General features: G+C 36.9%; 1 protein-coding gene across 1 annotated transcript in view; it reads right to left on the bottom strand.

Annotated features, from left to right (window-relative positions):
- Positions 1 to 26,606, bottom strand: part of KCNU1 (potassium calcium-activated channel subfamily U member 1) — a 154,993-nt gene extending 128,387 nt beyond the window's left edge. Inside the window, exons 1-7 of the mRNA XM_088021308.1 lie at positions 26,419 to 26,606; positions 23,352 to 23,453; positions 7,941 to 8,002; positions 6,929 to 7,019; positions 5,741 to 5,852; positions 4,704 to 4,779; positions 3,445 to 3,520 (exon numbers count right to left, since the gene is read on the bottom strand). Of these exons, the coding sequence (XP_087877434.1) occupies positions 3,445 to 3,520; positions 4,704 to 4,779; positions 5,741 to 5,852; positions 6,929 to 7,019; positions 7,941 to 8,002; positions 23,352 to 23,453; positions 26,419 to 26,565 (666 nt within the window). The 5' untranslated portion in view covers positions 26,566 to 26,606. The remainder of the gene's footprint in view (positions 1 to 3,444; positions 3,521 to 4,703; positions 4,780 to 5,740; positions 5,853 to 6,928; positions 7,020 to 7,940; positions 8,003 to 23,351; positions 23,454 to 26,418) is intronic.
- Between the last annotated feature and the right edge of the window lie 373 nt (positions 26,607 to 26,979).

Raw genomic sequence — 26,979 nt, 5'->3', positions numbered from 1 at the left:
AAGGGATCATACATCTATATTTAACTCCCGTGGCTGGCAGTGGATTTTGTTGCAAAGTCTACTAACCTGCTTCCACTAACTTCTGTAGTCTTCACTGTTCTCTGAGACTAGTATATTATAAGAAAACCAGTTTAAACCACACAGATTAAGTCATATATACGTATTTGAGTCATATACATCTCCCCAGGATCAAAAGAGTTGCTTGAGATAGTTTCAAGCTAAAACCCCACAGTGTCTTTTATAGCATCATCTCAGGACAGGGATTCAATCCTATCCTGGCACATTTTATATAAACAAAAACTAAATTTATTTCAACCTGGAATTCTCCTTCACAAGTTAAATCATGCTTTAAGGTTTAGCTCACTCTCTTTGGGAGTATTTAGTGTTTCATCCTCCTCCCCTCTTTCTCTCCCAGCCCCTCTCCCAGATTTGGCAGCCTCCTGCTGGCCTACTTGTCCACTCTGCTCTTCCTTCTAACCATGTGAGCATAGACCCATCAGTCCCAGATGGGAAATAAACTAAGTTAAGGTAAAGGACTATGGACCAATGTTAAGATACTGAATTATTTTCTATTTTTAACTCCATCTTTCAAAACTGAAATGCTATGTTCTAAAACTTCATGTTGTTAGAATAATAAATGCTATAGAGGAGGACACAAGGATGCTCTCCCATCTCCTCTTCACCTCCCCACCATTTGCACAAGTTATGTTATCTTTATATTGTACATGTGTGTGAAGTCTGCAACCGTAATTCCCTCAGTTACATCTTAATCTACTTCTAATTCATTCAATAATCACCACCTCTACTTTATTTCATGGTTTCCTCTTTCCTGAGCTCCTGGTTTTGATTCATCTCCTATGGGGCTGGATTTTATATCAAGATACATTTTTAAAAGGGACCCATGGGTGCTATTTTCTCTTGAGTACTTAAAATGGCAGGATAGGCTATACTTTCACACAACTTTGCAGACTCTACTCTATCACCTTTGGTATTGATTGATGTTGACAAGAAATTTGAGGCTGGTTTCATGACTCCCTCTTATATAGACTTTGCTTTCTTCTGCTTGGATTCTCTCCTTATTCTTAAAGGTCAGTAAACTGCTCCAGAATATGATTGGAATATATAATTCAGGGTCATTTTCCCTGGGATACAGTGCACCCTTTAATCCACAGATTTTATTTTTATTTATATATTTTTATATATAATATGTTTATATGTAAACATATATATTTTTTATATTTTTGTTTATTTATTTATATTTTTATTTTAAAGCATTTTTCTGGTGCCATTTGTCGTGTTCTTTTCTTCAGGAACACTAATTTTATAGTTTGTTCAATCAACATTGCTTGGAGTACCTTTGTTCTTTTCCATGTCAATGTTTTTGCCGCAAACTTGTCCACCATGTTCCTGAGCATGTTTCTGTCACATTGATTATATTTTGGTTCTCTCTAATGTAGTTTTCAGCTCTAGTAATACTTTTTCCTTTTTTTCTGATATCATTCAGTCCATTTTTCCAACTCCTGCTGCTGATTAATAATCCTTTATTTTAAACCTTATATATTTTGTTTAAATTAGTATTTTTAGTTTTTAAAGCCTTTTATTTGCATTTTTTCTCAAATATGGATGTGCTTTGTTTCTTAACTTTTCCTTTGTTTACTTGGACAAATTATCTTGTAATTGTTATTCTTCTATTACATTAAAGAACTGTTGTTATATACTGATGTCTATTCTCTACCACACCTCCTTACTATTTTTGGCAGAATTTAAGCATGGGCACCATCCTGATTTCTTTCTGGTTAATACTCACCTTTTAATCATATCAACTTTTAGCTGAAGGCCAATAAGTATATGTGAAGATGGTGAGCTGGGACAATTATAGCTTTCATTTTGATTTGTCATTTCAAATATCCTTCCCCAAGAAAATCTGCCATTTTCTTTGCTCTGGGATCTAGCTCTTATAGGTTTTCAACAAATGTTGGGGTGACTTACAGTGGATCCCCTTACATCACAAGCCATCTGGTTGCTTCTCCATCTTTCTCTACATGCATCCTTCATTGAAGGTCTCCTCACTTGGGTGACTAGAAGCCCAACAAGGGCACATGTTCACATGTTTAGAAAGTTTGAGCAAGAGACTTTGATTCAAGTAAGCCTGGTTGAAACTGTTTCTAACTCAAGAGCACATGCTATTAACAGGGAGCAGCTAGTCTTCCACTAGGACTATTGGTGGCCTTGGGAGAATGGATAGCCAGAACTTTGTATTTTCCCAAAGAATCCAGAAATCTGAGATTTTATGTGAGTTCACCATAAAAGTGAGCAAGCAATAAAAAAATAGAACAGAAAATACAAACTAATTAGGTCAAATAAAATATGTTGATGGGCCACATTCAGCCCAAGAGCCCTTCATTAGAACTGCTACTGAAGGTGAAAAATTCCCGTTACCATGGTTTCTCCTGTAGCACTCTCTTGTCTACCATCCTGTGATTACCAACAGATCTTCAGAAGGACACTGATGATTGCTGCTCCCATGGTGGGCCCATGCACCCAGGTGCAATACTCTAGATCCAGAATCTGCTTGTATTGCTCTGATCTTCTCTCAGGGCAATTTCTCTCCTGCTTGAGGACTAAGGAGGGATGCGGCTGGTTTTAGATTTCTTTAAAGGTTCATATCATGGTTTGCATTTGGTGTTTGACATTTTGTTTTCAGCTGAAGATGGTAACTTCAAATTTTTTTCTTTTTTATTGTTAATGTTTTAATTAATTTTGAAATAAGGACTCAAGAGAAAATATGCCTGCTGTATTTTTTGTTTTGTTTTGTTTTCCTCAAAGACCTCTGTTTTTAAGATCCTACTTCAATTTCTGCATTTTTAATGACTGCTTCTCAACTGTCCTCAAGTAATAAAGTCCAGGTGTTTGTTCCTTATTGTTGAAATCTATTTATTATAAAGCTGATTACGTGAGATAAGAATGAGCCTTTCCTACAGGCAAAGGAGGCAGCTATATATGCAGATAGACTTCAGGAGAACTAAAAAAATCCCAAAGCTCCCCTTAGCTACTCACCAATTCCTCTCCCACAACTCTCCAGCTTCATCAGTGTTAAAATCTCTCACTGCCTTCATTTCTTTGACTTTTTATTTTTTTGCAAAATGCTGAGACCTCTATGAAGATAAAGCAATAAGATTCATCTATTGCTTATTCTTTTGAAGGGTAAGCTTATTAGATCCTTTCCTGAGAGCAAGTTTTGAAAGTTGAAAGAAGGAACATAGATATCCTGAGTGCAGGAAATATGTATTTGTGAAAATACGGGGGTGCAGAAGACCCACAAAGGGGAAGTAAAATGATAAACCTCACACAGTGAGACAGGAGTTCAGAAGGTTTGGCTGAATTTTTAAAAGAAAAGATGTTCATGCTGACCAGCAAGATTAGAGAGTTTGATGAGATGCTTACCAGGTGAATGAAACCTGCAGCAGTGAACCAGGTACTGAGGACTATTGATAACAGTTTGGAAAACTTCACTGCATTGCTAGAGGAAGAAAGACAAAAAACTGTCGGGTTCTGACAGGTTCCAGAAAAACACAATACCCCATCCTCTAAAATCTGGCTACTCTTCTGTGCCAGAAGCAATGGTGCGCTAACCTGGGAGCATTATTAGAAATGCAGGATCCCAGACCCCACCCCTGATCTATAGATCTACATCCTCTATTTGATTCATATACACATTAGAGTCAGAGATGGCCAGCTCTTAACATAGCCAGTGACACACACTTGTTCAAAATCTTTACAAGTTGCTATGACATTCACTAGCCTGATATTAGATTGTTTTTAAAAATATGTGTATCATCATAGAATAAATTTGATAGATTTCTACATTGTCTAAAGTAACTATACAAAGTGCAGTATCCTAGGAATCCAGAGAATGGGTTTGCAAAATGGAATTTTGAGTAGATCGCAAAAATGACATATTGCTAAACTCATACAAGGATCTTTGAGTGAAGGGGATCAGATAAGCTCCTGTTTCCTAAGTAAAGCTCTAGAGTTTAGCTGAAATTTCTATGGTTTTCAGGTAGGGCCACCTGTTACACAAGAACAGCCCAGTCCCGACTGCTCCGTAAACCATGAACACTTAGCAGTGAAATCCAATGGCCTATAAAATTTGATGCTTCTAGGGAGAACATAGAGACATGGAGATTTTCAGTGGGTAACATTAAACCAAACTGCTTAAAACTTTAGAAGTATTGCTGCTCAAGATAGTTTGGATTTTTTTTTTGGAGACATTTAGGTGGCTCTGTTTTTGTAAGCAGTTTCACGGCTGCTACTGGGTACCTCATGCTCAGAGAAATTGGTCTTACATTCCTAGACAGAAGAGATGTGATTCATGATAGCAAGTATGTAGAACCAAAGCCTCTGAATTACTTTTAAAATTTTTTTGAGGGGAGAGGCAGAATTAAAGTCTAAATGGACTTGTACATCATAGCTCTGCAAAACAAAGAAGAAACAAACTCTTTCAAGTGATGACAAAGTTCTCAGCCAGCATATGATGTTAATACAATGAGAGTGAGTGAGTGAATAGTACCGTGGGAGCTAAGGGATTTCACGGGATTTGCACTGAAATTCTGATGGGAAATGAGTTGAAGGTTCAGTTTACATTTTAATTTCCTAATCCAAACCAGGAAGTAAGCAGGACTTAAGGCAGGGCTAGCATTTACCTGGTTCTGATGGCTCGGAGAATTTGCAGGATTTGAGGGAGTTCTAGCAGCCGCAAAGCTCTTAAGAACCGTAAACCTACAAAGCAATCAAAAGGAGAAATCTGCCAAAAGGAGAGGGTCACTTCAGGGAGCACTCTGTGTTATAACACCATTGGGACTATTTCTACTCTTCCTCTCCTAGAGATGCTCAAATACAACACACCAGAAGTTTAAGAGCATGACCTCTAGTTCAAATCCTGGCCCTGACACTAAACAGCTATTGTAATCTAAAGCAGTTCCCTTAACTTCTGTAGTTCCTCATCTGCAAAATGGGAATTATAAGTCCCTACCTCATAGGGCTGTTGAGCTAATAATATAAAGCCTGAGGAAGCATAGCTCATGTATAATAAACACTACTTAACATTTTACTCTATTGAACTCCTCTTTAGAACAGGCAATTACTCATAAACCACTTAAACTCCTGACTGCAGAATCTCTGCGATCTGCTCTTCAGTTTTTGCATGATGTTTTACTTTACATAGTTTGAGAATTGGGACCGCAAGGAATATTTGATAGGTAATAGATAATAATATAAAATTCCATAAAAACTGATAAAAGCCACATAATGCTCACGTGCTGTCCATGCATCCACATTAAAAACAAAATAATTAAATAAATCTTTAACAGCCTGTCTGGAAAGGATGATTTAGAGCTTTTAAAGACCCAGGGAGGTTTTTCATCTTCCAGTCCCTGTGGGATTCCAGCATAGAGGGGCTGCAGGGGGATGGGATGATTGGGCCTTGCCGCTCAGGTTGTGGATGAGTCAGTCCATAAACAATAAACAGCTACTGTCACCTACTCTGTATCAGGTATATCACCAGGTACTGAGTTTAAAAAAAATAAGTTCTGAAAATATATTACAAAACCATATAATCATGACGATAAATTTTTTTAAATGGCATTTAGGCTTTAAAGGAAAATGAAGGGTACTTATGAGTGAATGTGGAAGATTTTTTTTTTTTTTTAGAAATTGCTCCTGATTCCCACAGCACACTTACCTAGCCAATTACTCTTCAAATAATAAGAAATAAAGGTTGGTGGAATGGTAAAGATGTCTACAATTGAATTCATCTCCAACCAGAACTTGATCTTGTCATCGGCTGCCACAAACTATGAAATAGAAACAAAAGACCCCAAATTCTGTTACCCTCGACAATTTTAAAATGAACATAAGAGTGGCTTTATTCAGCGACATTTCACTCATCCAGTGAAGCTTTAATCTCATTCTATTAGAAACCTACATTTAGTGCGTGTTCAATAAATGAACATGAACCCATTTTACTCAACAGATCTTAACTCTCACACTTCAGAATAAACACTTTGACCTTTCTTCTGCTCCTAGAACTCTCTGATTTATATAATTGCCTAGATAAAGCCTCCTGTTTGTGAGCAATGAAGATTTAGGGTGGCCTTCAATGGAAAAAGCACAACTATCTAGAAAGTTGGCTGGCCAAACCCCGTGTCGGAGCTTCCCTATTTCCAGTAAGCATTTCCAGAGGGAGGTTACTCTAAAAAGATTTTGATGGTCAGTGCGGTCAGAGTTAAGTTTTGAAGGAAGGTCATAAAAATACAGAGCATACACACACACATTACATATGTCTATATACACAGATACATACACATATACACTTGCATGTGTGTATACACACACACACACACACACACATACAGTCTCTCCCATAAACATGGGATGGATAAATACAATGAAATCTAGATCTAGGATGGATCCTCAATAAATTCCTGTGGAATGAGAGAACTATTTAATAAATTAGTATAACAAAAATGAAACAAAGATATGCAAACATTTTATACAGTTATACGGCACGTATGCCATCAGTGGAATCAATGACATTTTCAGAGGCTATTACTCAGGTTTGCTAGTTTGTGGTTATTAGCAAAGCTTTCTCGGTGGTAGGTGGGAAGCCAATAAGGAGGACAGCGTGACAGGGTGATGATATTTAAAAAGGAATCATTTTCATTTGCATTGGGATTTTTGGCCAAGATACAGTTTCAAGGGCAAGAGAGAGTTTTCATGCCTCTTTGTACATTGGACAATTTAGGGCACAGACCCTCTAGTTTTAGAGCCTGAAAACATAGGCAGATAGTACAATGAAGACACACATAGACCTCTTTGAGTGGCACCTGTTGTGTTCATCTGTTTACTCCCTCTTTCCATAGATACTTACTCTCAACCCAAAATAGAAACTAAAGAACACATTGAAAGTCAAATCAATAGGGATGGTTTTGTCTTCATATGAAGAACAGCTTCCAACAGGGCTGGAAAAGAAACAAGAGCAATGTATAAAGATGTACATTTTAAAAGCTCTGACTATACAAGACCAAATGAAGAGAAAGAGTAGTCAGTGTTGTATTTATTCACCATGATTGGTTAGTCCAAGACACATGGCTCCTCTTGGTTTGCAAAACCATCTACCCGGCCAGGACATTTTGGCTTCTATACCCCTCTGATACAGAGCTACTCTAAGTCAAATGGATTGATCTGATCCAAATTTAAGGAAAATTTCCTAAAAGATCAGTAAGGAGTTCACAAAACAAAGACTGTTAGTTTCCCTAGTCTTTCTAAAATAGTCTGACTTCAGTGGCCCTGTAGTCCCAATTTTACTTCAGCTGGAAATCCAGTGTAATTCCTAGCTAGCTGATCAGTGTGGAGTTCATATTAGATTGGGTTGTGTCCAAGAAACTGTACTAGCTTGGGCATAGAAGAGAATGGCTTTAGAGAAGAGCAGACAATAATGTGCTCCTTTATCCCAGGTGAGGTCTAGCATTTTCCTTTCTCAAAACCATCCAAAGTTGTTTGAAACCTATGAGAAACTCTGAAACAACTAAAGAACTTCTGTTTCAACACATAAGGACTCCAAAGGCATAGAACACCCTCCTCAGTGGAGACCAAGGTTGGAGACCACAGCTGGAGGCTTCTAGTCTCTGACACTCTAGAATAGACCTGTGTACAGCACCACAGCCCCTAGCAATTCATGATGACAGGATACAGGGGAAACTCGTGCATTTTTTTGTGGAATTGGGTGTAGTACTTCTTGGGTGGGGAACACTTATCCTTTTTTATGAGTTTGTGTGTGGGTATGTCTAAAAGCATGTTAAGCATTATTCCTGACAGAAAATTCCAAATTAGCTGGCAACCTACTGACATAGCAGACAAGGGTGACTGGGGATTTTACTCACTCAGAAGAGTTGATGAAATAGATTATTAGAGACCCAATGCTTAGTACAAATACAAGGATCACCTGGAAAGAAAGAAAAAAAGCCAGCCAATGTGCAAATCATTTTATTTATATCTATATCTACATATAGATGAATAAACAAACCAACAAAATTGTGTTTTCTCTTTTAACCTTGCCTATGTATATGTAGTCATTTTTCACATTTATTTATGTTAGCATTCATTCATTCATTCATTCAAGAAAAACTGATTGGACCTTTACTGGGTATTCAATAAATGACATACACCCACTCATTTTACTTATATAATTTAAATTCCCACATACTTTAGAATAAACAGCTTGTCCCTCCATCTGCTCAAGAAGTCCTATCATTTATTCATTCCTTCACTCATCAAACATTTATGAAGTGCTTAATATGTGTTATATACTGTATTACATGCTGGGAATGAGGGCTATTGGATATAGGCTCTGGACTTGAATTGCCTGTGATACTATAGAAGAAACAGTTCCAACAAGTCCATCTAAAGGATAGTCAGGATTTTGACAGGAGGGGATGTGCTGTAAGTGAGGAAAAGAAAACGAGTGCTTTTAACAGCAATGTGCTTGGTTTGTCAATGTAATCAGAAGCTTACCCCTTCAAAACCATCAAGGCATTTGAATAAAATCTTTTGCAGCCTCCATGACTTTTCAGGTCACCTTAAAGTAAAGGGGATCAGAAATGAAAGGGCAGCAGGGAGAAGGGTTGCAGTGGGGATAAAAAATGGTCCCATTTTGCAGTTCCCTTGGATTGAGTGGAAACATGGTCTTGAACTGGTTGGTTACAACTCTTTTCTCAGTACACCTCATATGCCTTTATTCTGCTGGGACCCGTACCACTTCAGATGCCTACTTAAGCAGGTAAGAGAAAACTCTCACATGCGACCCAAATCTGGCCACTGGAACAACTCAGGCATTCTTTGCCTCAACAGATAGTAGAAGGACAGATTACCTTCAGTGTGACAACTTCTGCATAGAGCAGCTAGCTCAAAGGCCCCTTATCACAAATGAGGCAGATGTCAGTCCTCTGTGTCCCCAGCATTCCAAGAGATGCAAACTGAAAATTCTGAGTGGTACCTCTTAAGCCTCTTTCCCTAGGCTTGACATGAGACAAAAGCACACCCACACCTCTGCCACACAGAACTTGTTCTAAAAATCCTCTTCTATCTCCAACTTCACTTAATTCTTTTAACGTTTTTATTTAAATTCCAGTTAGTTAACATAGAGTGTAACATTAGTTTCAGATGTGCAATATAGTGATTCAGCACTTTCATGCATCACCCAGGGCTCATCACAAGTGCACTCCTTAATCCTCATCACCTGTTTCACCCATTCCCCCCGCCCAACTCCCCTCTGGGTACCATCAGTTTGTTCTTTATAGTTAAGAGTCTGTTTCTTGGTTTGCCTCCTCTTTTTCTCCCCTTTGCTCACTTCTTTTGTTTTTTAAATTCCACATATGAGTGAAATCATATGGTATTTGTCTTTCTCTGACTTATTTTGCTTAGCATAATACCCTCTAGTTCCATCCATGTTGTGGCAAATGGCAAGATTTCATTCTTCTTTATGGCTGAATAAATATATACTACATATATACTACATCTTCTTTATCCATTCATCAGTTGATGGGTACTTGGACTGTTTCCATAATTTGGCTATAGTAGATAATGCTGCTGAAACAATGGGGTACATGTATCCCTTTGAATTTTTTTTTTTTTTTTGTAAATACCTAGTAGTGCAATTGCTGGGTCATAGGGTAGCTCTATTTTTAACTTTCTGGGGAAACTCCATGCTGCTTTCTAGAGTGGCTGCACCATCCGCATTCCCACCAGGAGTGTAAGAGGGTTCCCGTCTCCACATCCTTGCCAGCACCTGTTGTTCCTCCTGTTGTTGATTTTAGGCATTCTGACAGTTGTGAGGTGATATTTTCTTGTTGTTTTGATTTGTATTTCCCTAATGATCAGTGATGTTGAGCATCTTTTCATGGGTCTGTTGGCCATCTGTGTCTTCTTCGAAAAAACTCATGTCTTCTGCCCATTTTTTAATTGGGTTATTTGTTTTTCAGGTGTTGAGTTTTATAAGTTCTTTAAATCACTCACCACGATCAAGTGGGATTTATTCCTGGGTTACAAGGGTGGCTCAATATTCGAAATCAATCAACATAATATACCACATTAATAAAAGAAAGGATAAGAACCATAAGATTATTTCAATAGATGCAATACAAAACAAAAAGCATTTGACAAAGTAAAACATTCATTCATGATAAAAAAAAAAACAACAAAGTAGGTTTAGAGGGAACATACCTCAACATAATAAAGGTCATATATGAAAAACCCACAGCTAATATCATCCTCAAACGGGAAAAACTGAGCACTTTTCCTCTATGGTCAGGAACAAGACAAGGATGTCCACTCTCAGCACTGTGATTTAACATAGTATTGGAAGTTCCAGCCTCAGCAATCAGACAACAAAAATAAATAAAAGGCATCCAAATTGGCAAGGAAGAAGTAAAATTTTCACTATTTGCAGATGACATGATATTCTATATAAAAAAAACAAAAGATGCCACCCCAAAGCTCCTAAAACTGATAAATTCAGTAAAGTCACAGGATACAAAACCAGTGCACAGAAATCTATTGCTTTTCTATACACCAATAACGAAGCAGCAGAAAGAGAAATTAAGGAATCAATCCCATTTACAATTCCATCAAGAACAGTAAGGTATCTAGGAATAAACCTAACTAAATAGGTAAAAGACCTGTACTCTGAAAACTATAAAATACTGTTGAAAGAAACTGATGACAACACAAAGAAATGGAAAACCATTCCATGCCCATGGAATGGATTGTAAGAACAAATATTGTTAAAATGTCTAAACTACCAAAGGAATCTACACATTTAATGCAATCTCTATCAAAACACCAACAGCATTTTTCACAGAAATAGAATAAACAGTCCTAAAATTTGTACGGAACCACAAAAGACTCAACAGCCAAAACAACCTTGAAAAAGCAAAGCAAAGCTGGTGGCATCACAATTCTGGACTTCAAGTTGTATTACAAACCTGTAGTAATCAAAAAGTACTGGCACAAAAATAGACACATAGATCATTGGAACAAAATAGAAAACCCAAAAATGAACCCACAACTATATAGTAAATTAGTCTTCAACAAAGCAGGAAAGAATATCCAATGGAAATTCTCTTCAACAAATGATGTTGGGAAAACTGGACAGCAACGTGCAAAAGAATGAAACTGGACCCATTTCTTACAAAAAAATAAATTCAAAATAGATTAAAGACCTGATTGTGAAACTTGAAACCATAAAAATCCTAAGGAGAACACAAGCAGTAACCTTTCTTTTTTTTTTTTTTAAGATTTTATTTATTTATTTGAGAGAGAGAGAATGAGAGAGAGCAGGAGAGGGAAGAGGGTCAGAGGGAGAAGCAGACTCCCCGCTGAGCAGGGAGCCCGATGTGGGACTCGATCCCAGGACTCCAGGATCATGACCTGAGCCGAAGGCAGTCGTTTAACCAACTGAGCCACCCAGGCGCCCCAAGCAGTAACCTTTCTGATATGGGCTGTAGCAACTTTTTTCTAGATATGATTCTGGAAGAAAGGGAAACAAAAGCAAAAATAAACTATTTGGACTTCATCAAAATAAAAAGTTTCTGCACAGTGAAGGAAATAATCAATAAAACTAAAAGGCAACCTGCAGAATGGGAGAAATATTTGCAATGATATATCTAATAAAATGTTATTTTCCAAAATTCATAAAGAACTAACTTACCCTAATTTACATGTGATTGGGTAAGAGGCTAAGAGCTTCAACTTGTTTTCTTCCAATTGCTTTGTAAGTGGCAATGTTGCAGCTTACTTAATACCTGACAGTTACTGGCATCTATTTCTTTGGGCTCTCTGCTCTCACTATAAGTTCCATTTTAATATCTACATTAAATGTCGATAGAGATATTACTAAGTTTGTGGGTCTAACAGCAGTTAGAAATGTATTTTGCAGCTCAGGACAGATGTTGGGAGTGGATATGTGGAGATTATATACATATATCTCAGTATTGATAGTTATTAATAGTTTCACGAAATATTTTTCTGTTCTTTACACATGATTTTTTTCTCTCTTACTAAGTGATTCTTCAAGTATAAACCAAATATTGACAGGCTTCCAGAAAGATGATGGCAATCCTCCAAACCACAGAAATTACACCCCCCCCTCCGAAAAAGAGAAAATTTTAGTTTCACTGAAACTAAGAACAATACCAACCTCATGCCACAAACCAAAAGAATATTATCCAGAAATAATATATAACAAACAGAAAAATGTATACCCAACCAAAAGCAGGCACTGGGAGCTAGCAGCTTATGAACATTGCTCAGTGAGTCAGGCAAAAATAGGAGGAAACTTCAAGAAGACATGTAAATTTCCCTTGGGTTGGGGAGGCAAAATCTGGAAGGAATGGCTGTTTGGGGGCGGACGGGGCGGGGGTGGGTGGGTAGAAAGCCCTCCACCTGAGCCCATACACTGAAGATAAAGCCACAAAGCCAGAGGGACCTGCGGGAGACTGCCACCACACCGCTGCTGATGGTGGACCACTTGGCTAGCAGCATCAACACTACTTTTCCCAGAAGCACCTGGGAAAGCAGAGAAATAAACTGAAAAACATGAGACCTGGCCCAGAGAAAGCCTTGTTTGTGGAGTTGTTGGCCATAGCATTATCCCCTGTGTTTGTCTGTGTAGAAAAACACCCAGTAAATTGGGACAGATTTCCACAGTGGGGCTTAAAACTGCCCATTTAGTTGGTGGCTAATTATGTGTGTATCTGTAGAACACAACAGCAGCCAACACAGTAAACAAGGAACACTGAATACTCTAAACCTTCATTTATGAATATTAGCAGACAACAGAAAATGCCATTTACATGGAAAGTGTAAAAAAATAGGCTCAAGCAGAGAAAAGAGATAAAATGACCTTCAATGAAAGCATTAATATAGAACATGTAATTAAACTTTGTCAAATTACAATTAGTGTTCCTAGTGAGATCCTAAAAATTTGTTAAACAGCACTGGAGGATTGGAAAGGTAAAAGGAGAAGATGGGGATAATATAGAGACAGTAAATGAAAGAACCTGCACCCCAAAGTCTGGGAAATCAACAACAACAACAAAAGGTCAGGATTATCAACATTAGCATCTTAAAAGAGGTGCCCTTTGGAGTTGAGTTTCAGACCTTGGAGGAGGGGTCCTAGCTGACCCGACTGGTGGTGGTACCTCCGAGGAGATGATGGAAGACTGTTCTGGCAGTGTTGGAGAAACTGGGATGCAGGTAATTGCTGAGGCCTGGTCTCATTTCACAAAGCAGAGGGGAGACGGGGGATTTGAAGCTGAGACACATGAGCTTCATCTCTAACAGGGAGCTTTAAGTGCTAGAAGATATTGAACAACTGCATTTACAGAGATTCTAGGAAAAAGGATGGAAAGCCAAAAATCCTCCACCCAACAAAACTGTTATTCACCAGTGACAGCAAGGAAAAAAAAATGTTTTAGACATTCAAGTTATGAAAGCATACCACCCACACCTTCCCTTGCAAATGAATATGGGGAGTCTCAAGAAAAAGAAATCATTCAGAAACAGAACGCATGTATGTAAGAAAACTGGTGCCTAATGAAACTGATACAATTAATTTTTGACTCTAAAACAAATATGAAGAAAAAATTCTTATACCAGATGTATAATGCTAAAAACAAACAAACAAACAAAAAAACATAACAGCAATCTAGAACTGAATGTTCAGATTCATTCAACAATTTCTGGAAGGAAGGAGGGGTGGTATGGTGGAAAAACATGCCAAAGATCTCATGCAAGGGGAAGATATAATATAAAACATGCAGAGATACACAGAGGAAATATAGGATGGGAAATTTGTTCTGAACTTGATTTACCATGTACGTCTATGATATCCTACTAAAAATGGAATTATACAAGTCAAAATATGTAAGAAAATAAATAGAAGTAATAAAAATTAACAAATAAATGAAAATATCAGCCAGTGGTCAATGTTTAGCATACCCTGAATGGTTTACGTGTATTATCATATAATTCTCCCTTCAATACTCTAAAGGAGGTTATGCATATTGCATGAATTAAATCCAGTTTAGAAAAATGAATTTGCCCAAGATAACACAGTAGTAAGTGGAGGACCCAGTGTTTGAGTCTCTGTCTCTTAAAATTTATGGTCACCATGTAATGCTGCTCTCGCCAGTAAGATAAGGAACTAAGACTGTGACAGAGCTCTTACCTGCCTAATACCCATTTTCCTTTTCTTTTCTTTACTAACTTATCTTCCATTTGTTTTTTTTTAACCCACTTATATTTAGATATTTTGTTATGCAGCAAACTCAATCTCTAAGTATTATGAGGACCAATAAAACAAATCACCATAAAGGAGAATAATCAAATTCCCCTGGTAAATTAACAAATAAAATGTATTCTTAAATCAATAAGAGAACAAAAATCCAGCTCCATGATATTTTTAGGAGACACATTTAACAGGAAATTAGACAGAAAATTGACAGATGGGCAAAGATATCCCAATCAAGTATGAATAAAACGAAAGCAAAGTATTCAAAACTCTTCAAGCAAAAAAACCCAACCCACTAACTGTGACAATATTTCATATAGATAAAAGACACAATCAAGCAGTAAGATTTAATAGGTAACTTTATGTAGTAATTGATATTACATATAATTTAAAATGTGTTGGAAACGCAAGATATTTGATAAAGCTACAAAATTATAAATGAAAACTTTTGACATGTCCCTTTCAGTCAGCAAATAATTAAGGATATTGTTAAATACATATAACATAATTAATAGTGCTTATATATCAAACATAATATTCTTTCAAATGTCAATGGAGCAATAAAAATTGAACATGCACGAGGCGATAATGGATCGCCTCATAAATTTCATAAACCAGAAGTCATAAAGGTAGTGATATTCTTGGACCAAAAATTTTACCAAAGTAGAAAAGATAGCCACTCAATCCCAAGGAAACAAAAGCGTATGGCATTTCTCTAAATAGATCATGACTCAAACAAGAAGTCAAAATTAAAATTTCAAACAAGACGAATTAGGCACTCATAAAAATAATAACACTTGCTAAAGTCTATGAGATATGGCCAAGGAAGTACCCAGAGGAAAAATCCTTGTAAAACAAATACCACTCAAGCCGGAAAGATGAGGCCCCGCACAGAGCACAGGCTGCACAAGCGCGGTGGGAGCCGGGGCCGGGCATGCGCAGTGCTTTCCTGCGGCTTCCAGGCTAAGCCAGGCGAGGTGCTGCCGCGGTGGCCCCGAATACAGGGATCCCCAGATTGATAAGGAATGTTACCTCAGACTTTTAGGGAGCTGACTGAGGAGGAAGTGTGAGGACAGCTCAGGAAGACTCAGATCATCAAGCTGGCCCAGCAGCGAAAATAAACTCTGTACTCGGAGACCCAGTGACAAGTAAATTGACGAACACGAGGAAGCAAAGTATTGGCCAGAACACTCACAACGGAGACACAGGAAGCTGTGCAAAGGGAGCCGATTGAGCAGTGCTGTGCTGCTTTTGCAGAGGGACAGCATCATCGACCATAACTCATGGACCGCCTTCCACCAGGCCCTAGAAATCCCAGAGCCTGAGGGGTGGCTGTTTCTATCAGGCGTCTGCGCCACAAGCTGACCAGTGTGGCCGCTTCCTGACCAGGCGTACTGGGAGAAGCAGCCCCAGTGGAGGGTGGGGCCTGAGAAGCCGTCACACCAGTTGCGGGTGGCTCTCCACAACGGCGCCAGGTAATAAAGAGGAAGCGTGAGGAACCCAAGATGGCGGAGGCCGCCATAACCTGGCCCACCGCTAGAGGGAGGGTACAGGCTCCAGAAGAAGCCCACGGCCCCCTGCCATGAGAAACAATGTGAGCCGCTGCCACGTTGAAAAATAACTGTGGGTGAAGGATGTTCCTTTAAGGGCAAGCTTCACAAGGGGGAGCAGCAGGTTTATTGCTTATTAAGCCATTAGGGGCTTGAACTTGCTCTCCCTGCCTCATCTTTCAAAGGGAAACGTCGATTTGGGAGTTCTCCCAATAAACTCAGGGTCCATTTAGGCAGCTCTTTCCCAAGCTTCGGGTAGACTTTTGGATGATAGGAAAAGAAGCAGGCTTGGTATCAGAGAAGGTTTATTCAAAAATTCTCACCCTGAACTGGTGGGGTAGCATGTTATGTATCATCATTCACTAAAACTGACTGGAGGGGGGAGAATGAAATCAAACAAAATAAATGGGAAAAAACGGGATATTGAAATTAAGGATAAGAAAGATATTAATTATATATACATACGTGTATATCATTGAAACTAACGAAATATAGAAATCTCCAGCAAGGCTAAATGAAACCAAAAGAGAGGGACATGGCCCATCACGAGAGAGGAAGGGTGTGAATTAGGTATGGAGAGAAAAGTGTTCTTTCTAACCGAAGTTAGAGTTAGTCTATAGAGCAGTCAAGGAGACTTTCAAAATTGCATTCCTTCTAGTGGCTCCTTTTTCTTGGAAAGTGACCTCTGGCTTCAAAAAACAAATCTTTTCATTTAAAACTAAGGGGGGGCTATATTATTTATTGTGCAAATACATAAACTTCTAAGAATGAAAGTAACTCTATTAACAGTTAAACCAGGACAACTGGCAAAAACCTGACCTTATGATCATGCTTATAATGTATATTATCATGTTGATTCAGTAATTACTGCTTAACACGTGTAAGAAACACCTGGGAAAACATGTTTGTAATCTCAAGATAGGTGCAAGAAACTAAAAGGACATCTGAATTTTCTGACACCTGTCTATAAATTTTTTAAAAATTTTTTCTAGATTGAATTATCATTAAATTGTTAACACACATCTGATTAAAGTAACGTAACTATACTACAAATTCTAATAATTTTCAAACCCAAGAAGTAAAACTATAGGAAATTTATCCAAATGAGGTAGATTTTTTTCAATTAATTAAGGATATTACTTCTTGCTAGAATGAGATAGGCTTGAGCATCAATTTTAATCACTTTTTGTTTATAGAGGCAAGCACTAAGTATTGTTTACAAAAATATTAATAAGTTATACCTGTATATGTATTATGTACTAGGCATACATGTGTATATTTACATATTAACTAGTAACTCATGTAATGATTATGTTAATTCTAATATATTAACTCATTTTTTCATTGAAATAAACTATAGATAGTATTTTTCATTCCCATTTTATAATTTTTGTATTTTATTTCTCTGCAGAAATAAACTACAGATAGTAATTTTCATTCCCATTTTATAATTTTTGTATTTTATTTCTCTGTGCATCAGATTCTTCATTTATCAAAAAGAGGTAATGACAATACCTCTGTTTTGTAAGATGGATTTTAAAAGGGTGGTGGGAGAGGAGGACTGGTGTGAGAAGTCCTCAGGTAAATCCATTTTAGGAAATCGCACCCATGAAACTTGGAGAATTGATAAAGAACAAAGCCGGTCTTTTGGAAATCTGTTAGAACACCCCTACCCCATTTTCCCAGGATATATTCCAATTTGAAGACACAAGAGATCAGTTAACTAACCTGAATTCGGATCTAATTTTGCCTTCACTGGCTGCATTAGCCACTTACTTTACTAGTCTCCACAGAGAATTGCCACAAGAAATAATACATTTTATTATTTCAAAATTTAAATTTTATAGATACAACTTATGGGGGAGAAGAGTTGTCTTAAGTCGCCTAAACACCTGAAGAAAATATATCTGAGAATGTTGCTGAGAATCTTGAGATTTGAAGGAAGAAGCTCATAGCAGTGGATGGAGATGGGGGTAAGGAAGAAATGAATTTTTTACTGTGTACCCTTTGATATTTTTTGAATATTATGCCATGTGCATAAAAAAGACAATGTAACCATGCACAAATAATCAGTGAATATTGTCTAGTATCTCCTGCCAGTTTTCTCGTCTTTCATATGATAAAGATTTCTAAGGCATAGTCTCATACAAAATAAGTCCCCGATGATTGAGAGTATAATAAATATAAAATATGAAATAATGGAAGAAAATGGAAAATAAAACATAAAGATACAACTCATCTCAAGGTGGTAGAGAAGGTTTTTAAATTTTATTTTTTTAAAACAATGGATGTAAAGTATGAAGTAAGAGACTGGTTTTTATGTTTTTTTTTCCTAAGAATTATCACTGAATTATGAAAATGAGCAAAACCCAGTGAAATACATTTTTATTTAGTCAATTTTTCCAGCATTATTTTTGAAATATTTTTGTCTCATTTCCAAACAAATTGTGATGCTTCCTTTGCTCATTTAGTTGTTCTGAATACTAAGATTGACAACTCTTGCTCTAGCTAAGGGCTTATTTACAAATTACTTACACATTCACAGAAAAGATTACACATTTATGGAAAAGAGTTAAAATAGAATACAAAGACACATAAAGTGCTGGATTACCTGAGAAAATAGAAGCAAGGGAAGATGGGAAAACAGAATGTGGACTTAAAATGGTGCCTAGAATGATGCCAAAAATAGATATATGTTTTAAAGATAAGCCATAATTTTAGTTCTGAATGTTCTAGCCATCAAAGCAACAGAGAAGCATAGTCAATTACACAATTAACTACAACCCCTATGCCCTGGAAAAAAAGGAAACATTGTTTAGGAATAGGACTATATTTGGAACTTAATGCAAAAGAAAATCTCCCAAAGATAGTCCTAACATAACTTGTGATGACTAAAACAACACACCCACAGATGCTACAGAGTTGATTAGTACTTTGCCATGTTTTAATCTAGAGAGGGATCTCTAGAAGGTATCCTGTTTTGAAAATAATATATTTTTCCCTTTGACTATTAGAATTTTCCTCATTTTCCTTCTTTTTCTTTGCTTTTCCTCTTTTTTCATCTTCCTCTCTTTTTTCCTCCTCTGTCCTTTTGTTCTTCTTCCACTGCGTGATTGGCTATGAATCCTCCCCCAAAGTATTAAGGATACTTAAAAAATCTTAGTCTGTAGATTTTTTTTTACTTGCTCTATTTGGGGGGTTTGATATAGATACTGTGCCTTCATTGAAAAAAAGAAAATTGAATGTTTTCTTTCTCTTTGATTCCCTGTTTAATTAACATTTGGGATATCCACTTCTTGAAGATTTGGTTGACTAGACCTTGAAATCATCTAGGTCTCCCACAGATGGAGGGGGAGGAGGGGTGATTGTGGTGGTGGTGATACAGGTCTTTGACAACATCTGTATTTCTTCCAGATATTTGTCTGTTTAAGTTTCTTTCTTTTATGATCAGTTGTGGTAATTTATATTGTCCTAAGGAATCATTCAGTTTTCAAATTTAATTGCTTATATAGCTTTCAATTTGCTTTTTATTTGTGTCCTCATTTTAATGTCTTATTTCTTATATATTTGTGCTTTTTCTCTTTTTTTCCTTGTTTAGGCTAGCTATTGATTTCTCTGTGTTATTGTGTTAAATAATAAGCTGCTTTATAACTCTAATTTCTAACTCTTTATATTCTGCATAGATTTAATGTGTTTTCTTTCTCTAATTTTTTGAGATTGATAATTCATTTATTTTAATTATTTTCATTTATCAAAGTAAGTTTTTATTGTTAGGCATTTAACTCAGAACCACTTCCGTCTTGTACTCAGGTGCAAGGGGTATGTGGTGTTTTCGTTATCTTTATGTTTTAAAGATACTGCAAGTGTTATTTTGATTTTTCTGAGTTAAGGTTCTTTTGAGAGAGGGAAATGTTACAATTTGTAGCTGTAAGGTCTTTGTTTTTCTTTTTTTTTCTGAGTTTATTTATTGTTTTCTTATTTCTTATTGTGCTGTGTTCAGTTAATGTCTGTCTGTACTTTGTAGGTTTCATAATTGGGACTTTTTTTTGTGGCCCAGTATATGCTAATTTTTTACAAATAGTCCATAGACACTTGTAAGTTTAATTTCTGTTTTCAGCATATGGAATTTCATCATTTCAATCAGGTTTCTCTTATTAATTAAGTTACTTTGATCTTCTTTATGCTTATTGTTGTTAAAAAGAAACAGGTCCAAAGTGGAGTAATTTATGTTAAGCCCCACAAAAGACTTAATACCTAACCTAATTGCTGTTTTAGCCTTTCCTGGCAATGCAGTTTTAAACCAATCAGTCTGGAAATTCCTGACCGGCACTAGTGAAGTAATCTGCCTGCTCTATCCCCTAAGGAAAGGTGACCTTCCCTGAAAAATTTTTTTCTTTTCTTTTGCTAATAGCTTCCTTGCTCCAATTTCCTTCCTATAAAAACTTTGTTTTGTACAGCTCCTCAGAGTTATCTCTCTGCTTGTTAGATGGGATGCTACCTGATTCATGAATTGCTTAATAAAGCCAATTACATCTTCAGGTTTACTTGGTTGAATTTTGTTTTTTAACATTATTTTTTTCCTATTTATTATATCCTTATATGATAGGTGAACTAAAAGCTCCTACAACCAATGTGTTTTTAGTATTTCTATTTATATCTTATAATTTTTTTAATTTATTATCTTGAAGTTATATTTTTGGTGTAGGTAATTTTTGGTGATATTTGGTATTTGTATTTTTGGTGATATTCATGATGTTATATTTTGGTTGAGGTTTGTTATATTTACCATTACAAATATTGTGTGTTGAATTGTGTCCCCCCCCCAAAAAAAAGATATGTTGAAGTCCTAACCCTCAGTACTGCCAAAAGTGACCTTGTTTGGAAATAGGGTCTTTGCAGATATATTTAAGATCATGAGGATGGGCTCTAATTCAGTATGACTGATGTCCTTGGGAAAGGAAAATTTGGATATATACACAAGCAGAGGAGACATTATGTGAATGCCATGTGAAAATGAAGGCAAAGATCTGGATCATGTATGAGCCAAGGCACACCAAAGATTACTAACCAACCAGCAGAAGCTAGGAGAGAGACATGGAACCAGTTCATTCTCACAGCCCTCAGAAGGAACCAACCCTTGACTTCTAGCCGCCAGAACCACAAGACAAAAAATTTCTGTTGTTTTCTGTTGGTGTGTGGTACTTTGTTACAATGATCCTAGGAAACTAATACAGGTTACTTGGCTTAATTTATTGTTTTTTGCCCTGAATTCAGACTTATCTGATAATAAGATATGCTCCCAATTTCTGTTGTCACTTGCCTGATATACTTTTGACAGTTCCTTTATTTTCAAACTTTAGTGCCTCTTGAAGTTTTAAAACATAATTAGACCATGTCAACTTCATGCTCAAAAAACCCTCAATGACTTCCCTTTGCATTAGAGTAAAATTATTCCATTTGAAAAACCTACTTCCTTAGTATGAAGTGCAAAGCATTGCATGGTTCTCCTGTCTCTTCTCAGACCTCATTCTGCTCTGCCCTCCGTGACCTCTAGCACAGGAGTCTTATTGTGGTGCTTGCAGTAAGCTGAGCTCTTTACCTCCACAAGTCTGTTCTCTCCGTCAGTAACCTTGTTTCCTCTTCAGTGGCTTTATACTTCTGATTCTTCATGTCTTAACTCAAATCTTACCTTTTCAGAGATTTCTTCTCTGATCACTGTATCTGATGTGATCTAACTCCATTTCCTCCAAAACTCTCAAACACATCACTCATAATTCCCTGGTAGGATTGATCACCGTATGAATTTATTTTATTTATATTCATATTTGTCATCTCTACCCCCACTAGAATCTTAAGTCTCATGAGATTTAAGACTCTCATCTGCATTTTCACCGTGTCTAGAATGTCGGCTTTGCATGTAGTTGGCAAAGAGTAAGTATCTGTTGAAAGAAGTAAGGGAATTACAAAGAAAGGAAGGGATGGATGGATGGAAGGGAAATCTACAAGCCATTTTGTTCTCTTCTCAGCCCTTCATAACATACTTGCTTGGAACCCCTACTGAGGAGTGCCTTTCAATGTTAGAGTGTTTATTCTAATCTAAACTCTACTCTGTGCCTCCTGTTGTTCCAACTACTTAATCATCAGCTGTAACAGATTGAAAAAAATTTTTCCATTATTAAAGAAGTAATTTTTATTGGTATGTAATCAGTGGTCTTTCCTTCTTCATCCACTCCCCATATGCGATGCTCATAGGGTGGATGGTGTAAGTTATCTTCTCCCTCAGCCCAGAGACCTTTAATATGTCATTCCCAATATTATCTCCATACAGTCACACATGATTTGAACATTTGAAGAGATCCTAGCCAAGAAATCCCTGATCTAATCAGAAAGAATCACTAAATTCTTCTCTAACAGGTCATACTGACAGGCATTTCAGAAAAAGGACCAAAACTAGAAGAAAGAAAAAAGGAGAGGCACATTCCCAGATGATTCAACATTCCCTGTAGATTGTAGCAAGAACAATTATATATGTATATATTTCCAAATACGTTTTAAAAAGTAATTTTATTTTAATTAAACAACATTAACCAGAACAGAGCAATGTTTTCACCAGTTACAAAAAAAGCAGAGGATAATCTCTAGCTCACATACATCTACTTCCACCATATCACCATCTGATGGCAGCATACCTTCAAAATATAGATTCTACTCTTTAATGTTTCAGATCAATTCATTCCTTTATAGGGCATCTGCTATTTCCAGACAATGTGATATAAATATTTCCATGGCCTAGTCTGTTCTCTTAAGGAGCTCACAGTACACTGGAAGAGACAGGCATATATACAGATAATTTTAATAACAGTGTACAATGAATATTACAGAAGCTTAGAGATGGACTCTTAGCCTAATATGAAGATAAGGTAAGATTTTCCCCTATGAGATTATACCTGAATTGACTTGTAATATGTGCAAATTACCTAGATTAAAATAGGTAGTAAAATGATGAATATCATCATACAGAGGCAAAAGAGACTAATTTGTATATAATGAAGAAAAGAGGCTATTGGAATCAAAGAAGGAGAAAATAGTTGTACATTTCAGGCCCATGATCCACTAAACTTCACATTTTTGGGGCACATCTATATGCCAGGCATCCATCTACATACAAAGAAAACAAAATGAACACAATCTTTGTCCTAATAAGGCTTTTCTTCTAGCACATACACTAATGATCAATTGAAACTATAATGCCAAGTAATTATATTCAAATTAAAAACAAGCAGAATAACGGATAGGGTAGACACAGGGAGATGGCAGTGGGGAGGCAGTGATATTTTAGAAAAGGCCACCAGGGAACACCAGATGTTTACCTAGGTGATAAAATTATATATATGGACTATAATCACACTCATGGCTAAAGTATGTTAGCAAGCTAACAGTGAAAATGCACTTACCAACACTTGACCCACAAAGGTCTGTGCTGAAAGCAGCATTTCTATACGATTACGAAATACTCCTTGGAAGTGGAGACTTTTTAAATGTTTACTCCCGATGCTCTTTGTCAAGAGTAGTTCCTATAAGGAAGAGAAAAGAAGTGAGAGTGAGCTGGATCCCAGAGAAAGTAATCTGTTTTATGTATGTTGGTAGAGCCTCTTGCTGTGTTATCAGCCGGAAATTACTATACCTTGTCCAACCCAGAGAACCCCAAAGTCGCTTATTCAGCATATCATGAAATGAATTTTACTGGGTTTGCATTTTACTGGTCTTTTGCACACCTTTTTAATTAGGAATTCTGCGGTCTTCACCATGCCTTCTTCACATGCTCTACAGTCCTAGACCCTTCAGACTGACATTATTGTAGTGATCAGGGTTGGGAATAGCATGCTTCTTCCTGCTCTGGGAACATCTCTTATCCTTTTCTATCAAGATACATGGACGAAGGAAAAAGATTACAAATTGGTTTTTAGTGGTTACTTAAGTATCTGCTCTTTTTTGGGAAAGAAGGAAAGTTTCAGCAATTTTGTGTTGCTTTTAGTTCCTTATCTGGTGACATATCCTGCTGATATAATCCCTTCTCATATTTATAAAGTGCCTTTACTTATTATATTTAAAATTTATAGTAATCCTAGGAAGTAGACAAAATAAGTGTGATTAAAACTGCTATCTACTGATAAGGAAACTGGGATATAGAGAAATTACATAACTGGCCCATAAGCAGGGGATAAGAGGCTGGAGTCTGAACTAGCCCCCATGTCTATTGATAAGTTACCACCAAGAAAGACACAAGTGAGCTAGGATTGACCTAGCTGACTGAGGTCATGCTGACTGAGACCCTCCGACTTTTAGAAAAACTCATTATATATGGAGCCAGGGTTTTGAAATGACTTAATTTTTCTACTCATAATCTCTGAATGGTAGAAAGAAAAGTCTCATTAAATAACTATTTGATAATAGAACTCATATCTTGATCAGTGATTTGCCCTCTAATATCTATGACTCATCATGTGCATTCCTGAGATGTTGTCTGAGACTTGATTTAAAAAAAAGATGTTCAGTATAACATTAATGTGGAACACTCGTTTGAATTTCATTATGAAATTAGAGGAGCCTTGTGTGGGAAAACAAATTGACCCTAAGATAAAATATAATAAAATCATACTTATGAATGTAGTAAACATTTTAAAAATGCACATTTAAGGAGAAAACTATGACTTCAAATAATTTTTAAAACTTCTTTGACAGTTGTGGCATTTTTTGCATTAGGCCAACTTTCCCAAAGGCTTAGAGAAAAAATACAGCACTCTCAATTTAATTAAATATAACAAGTTACTGAGAAGTCACTCAGCTTGTATCAAATTCTCTCAAGGTTCAAAACCAGAAAAGTAGAGTATTCTGGAGGCTTGGACCCTACTTCTTTTTTTTTTTTTTTAAGATTGTATTTATTTATTTGAGAGAGAGAATGAGAGACAGAGAGCATGAGAGGGAGGAGGGTGAGAAGGAGAAGCAGACTCTCCGCTGAGCAGGGAGCCTGAGGTGGGACTCGATCCCGGGACTCCAGGATCCTGACCCGAGCCGAAGGCAGTCGCTAAACCAACTGAGCCACCCAGGCGCCCCTTGGACCCTACTTCTTAACATTTCATAATAGTTGCTTTCTATTAGAAATTAAAAGACACCTCTGAACAGAAGGGTAGACATGAATTACATCCAAAAAAAGGGAAAAATACTACAAATGTTTATGGACAAATAGATTCTCACGTTTTTGTAACCACACAAAAATAAATACAATGGGGGGAAAAGATACATTTTCTGGAGCAGAAATCTAAGGCGAAACAATTCTAGCAATTCAGTCGTGCATTGGGAAAAAAAAAAGTAGAAGGCAGATTCTCCATACCCATTACTTATTTGTGTACTCTATCAGTCTTGTTAAGGAGTAAGTGCTCCTCAGAATTCTTTCCACAGTTTTTATGCCACTGCTTAAAGTCTTTACAAAAATTAAGAATAGAGGGGACTCATTTAGCAACCAAATCTATGAACTACTGTACTGGGTACATGTTGAATGCAGAAACCTGAATTCCATTTTATGATTATTGCCAATGACCTTAAAAAGTTACCAAGTTATTACGAATTCTGTTATTTTATGTCAATGTTTACCATTAAGAGAAATGTTTTAAGCAACTTTTCAATATTGACTACAATGCACAAGTGAAATGTGTTCTGTTATGGAAATTGCTATATCAGTAAAACAAAGTTTGGGAAACAAAAATTGGAAACAAATCACACAGAGCATAATAAAGCTCTGCCTTTGACCACCGATATTAGAACAGCCATTATACAGCATTTGAGAGTTTTATTTCAAGCTCTTAAGCAAAGTCTTATCTAAGATACCATTATTCTCGTCATCATCATTTGCTAGCTGTTACCCCACAACCCCCACCCTTGCAAAGCTTGTTTGGTTATGAATAGTGTCTCTGCATTTGTGGCTGGATGACATGTGAATGTATGCATGGGTTTCTGTATGAATGAATGTACAACTAGGTGTGTTGTGTTAATGGTATATAAAAGACACTGTACATGTGTTAAGTACATATGCATCCTGCATGCGTGATTTATGAAAGTAAGGTTGACCTGATGGTGGTCTTCGCCTGCCTCATAGTACCAAGCACAACTATCATTTTAAAATTCAAAATAGAGGCATAGATGTAATGTTTGTGGGCATTTTTTGTTTTTTTTTCATAATAGTGACTCTCTGTTTCCAGAGCTATCATTCATCATCAGCCACACCAGACATTCTTTCTCTGGTGGGAGAGGAGGCCCAGCTCTGTACCTGCTGCCTTTGGAATGGTGTCCCAGGGTCCTGTTTTCTACCCCAGGGGAGGATCAGCCCCTTTCTAAGGCACTGGATTAGATCTGGCTCTGTTAGCTCATGAAAACTGAGTGAAGCTTAAATTGTTTTCTAAACCCAGTCACTTGCCAAACCTGTCTCAATCTTCGTATAGTAGGATCCAAAATAAGGAAACTGACCAAGAGAATTCCTGTTCCCTTGATGTTTTGCCATTTTTTAATGGTTCTCCAGATTAGTCTGCAAATGAGTAAGATGAGGAGTCCAAGGAAGAAGGTCACAAAGGAAGAGAGAATAAACGCTGCTTGGATCTCACTTGAGCAGGCCATTTTCCCAGATCTTCCCCACTATCACTCTGTGGCTTTGTTCAAAAGATCAGGAGACGGAACTGCTGGGCTTCTGTGATGTCATGATCACATGGTAATGATTCCAGAAATTAGAGTTTAGTGTATTAATGAGTCCTAAGGCCAGGTGTAATAGCAATAAGTGATTCCAGGAACAAGGGTCAGCTAACCACTGCAATGCTGACTCATAGGATGCAAATGAATGAACAGGAGAAGACCAGGTCCATAATGTGGTCTTCAAAAGACAAGAATTCTAGATCTAATTCTTTTACTGACTTTCTCTCTGACTTAGAGGAAATTACAGCCTTCATGGCTATGGTCAATGGGCTATTTGGTTTGTTGCAAACACCTTCAGAGCAATTTTTTTTCTTTTCTTTTTTTTTTTAATTTTTTTACTTT

The sequence above is a fragment of the Eumetopias jubatus genome, unplaced genomic scaffold, assembly GCF_037043125.1.
Source record: "Eumetopias jubatus isolate StellerSeaLion01/CBP00866 unplaced genomic scaffold, mEumJub1_p1.0 scaffold_2, whole genome shotgun sequence".
NCBI classification, from domain to species: Eukaryota; Metazoa; Chordata; class Mammalia; order Carnivora; family Otariidae; genus Eumetopias; species Eumetopias jubatus.
The sequence above is the reverse complement of the archived record's forward strand: the minus strand, read 5'-3'. Positions and strand labels throughout refer to the sequence as shown.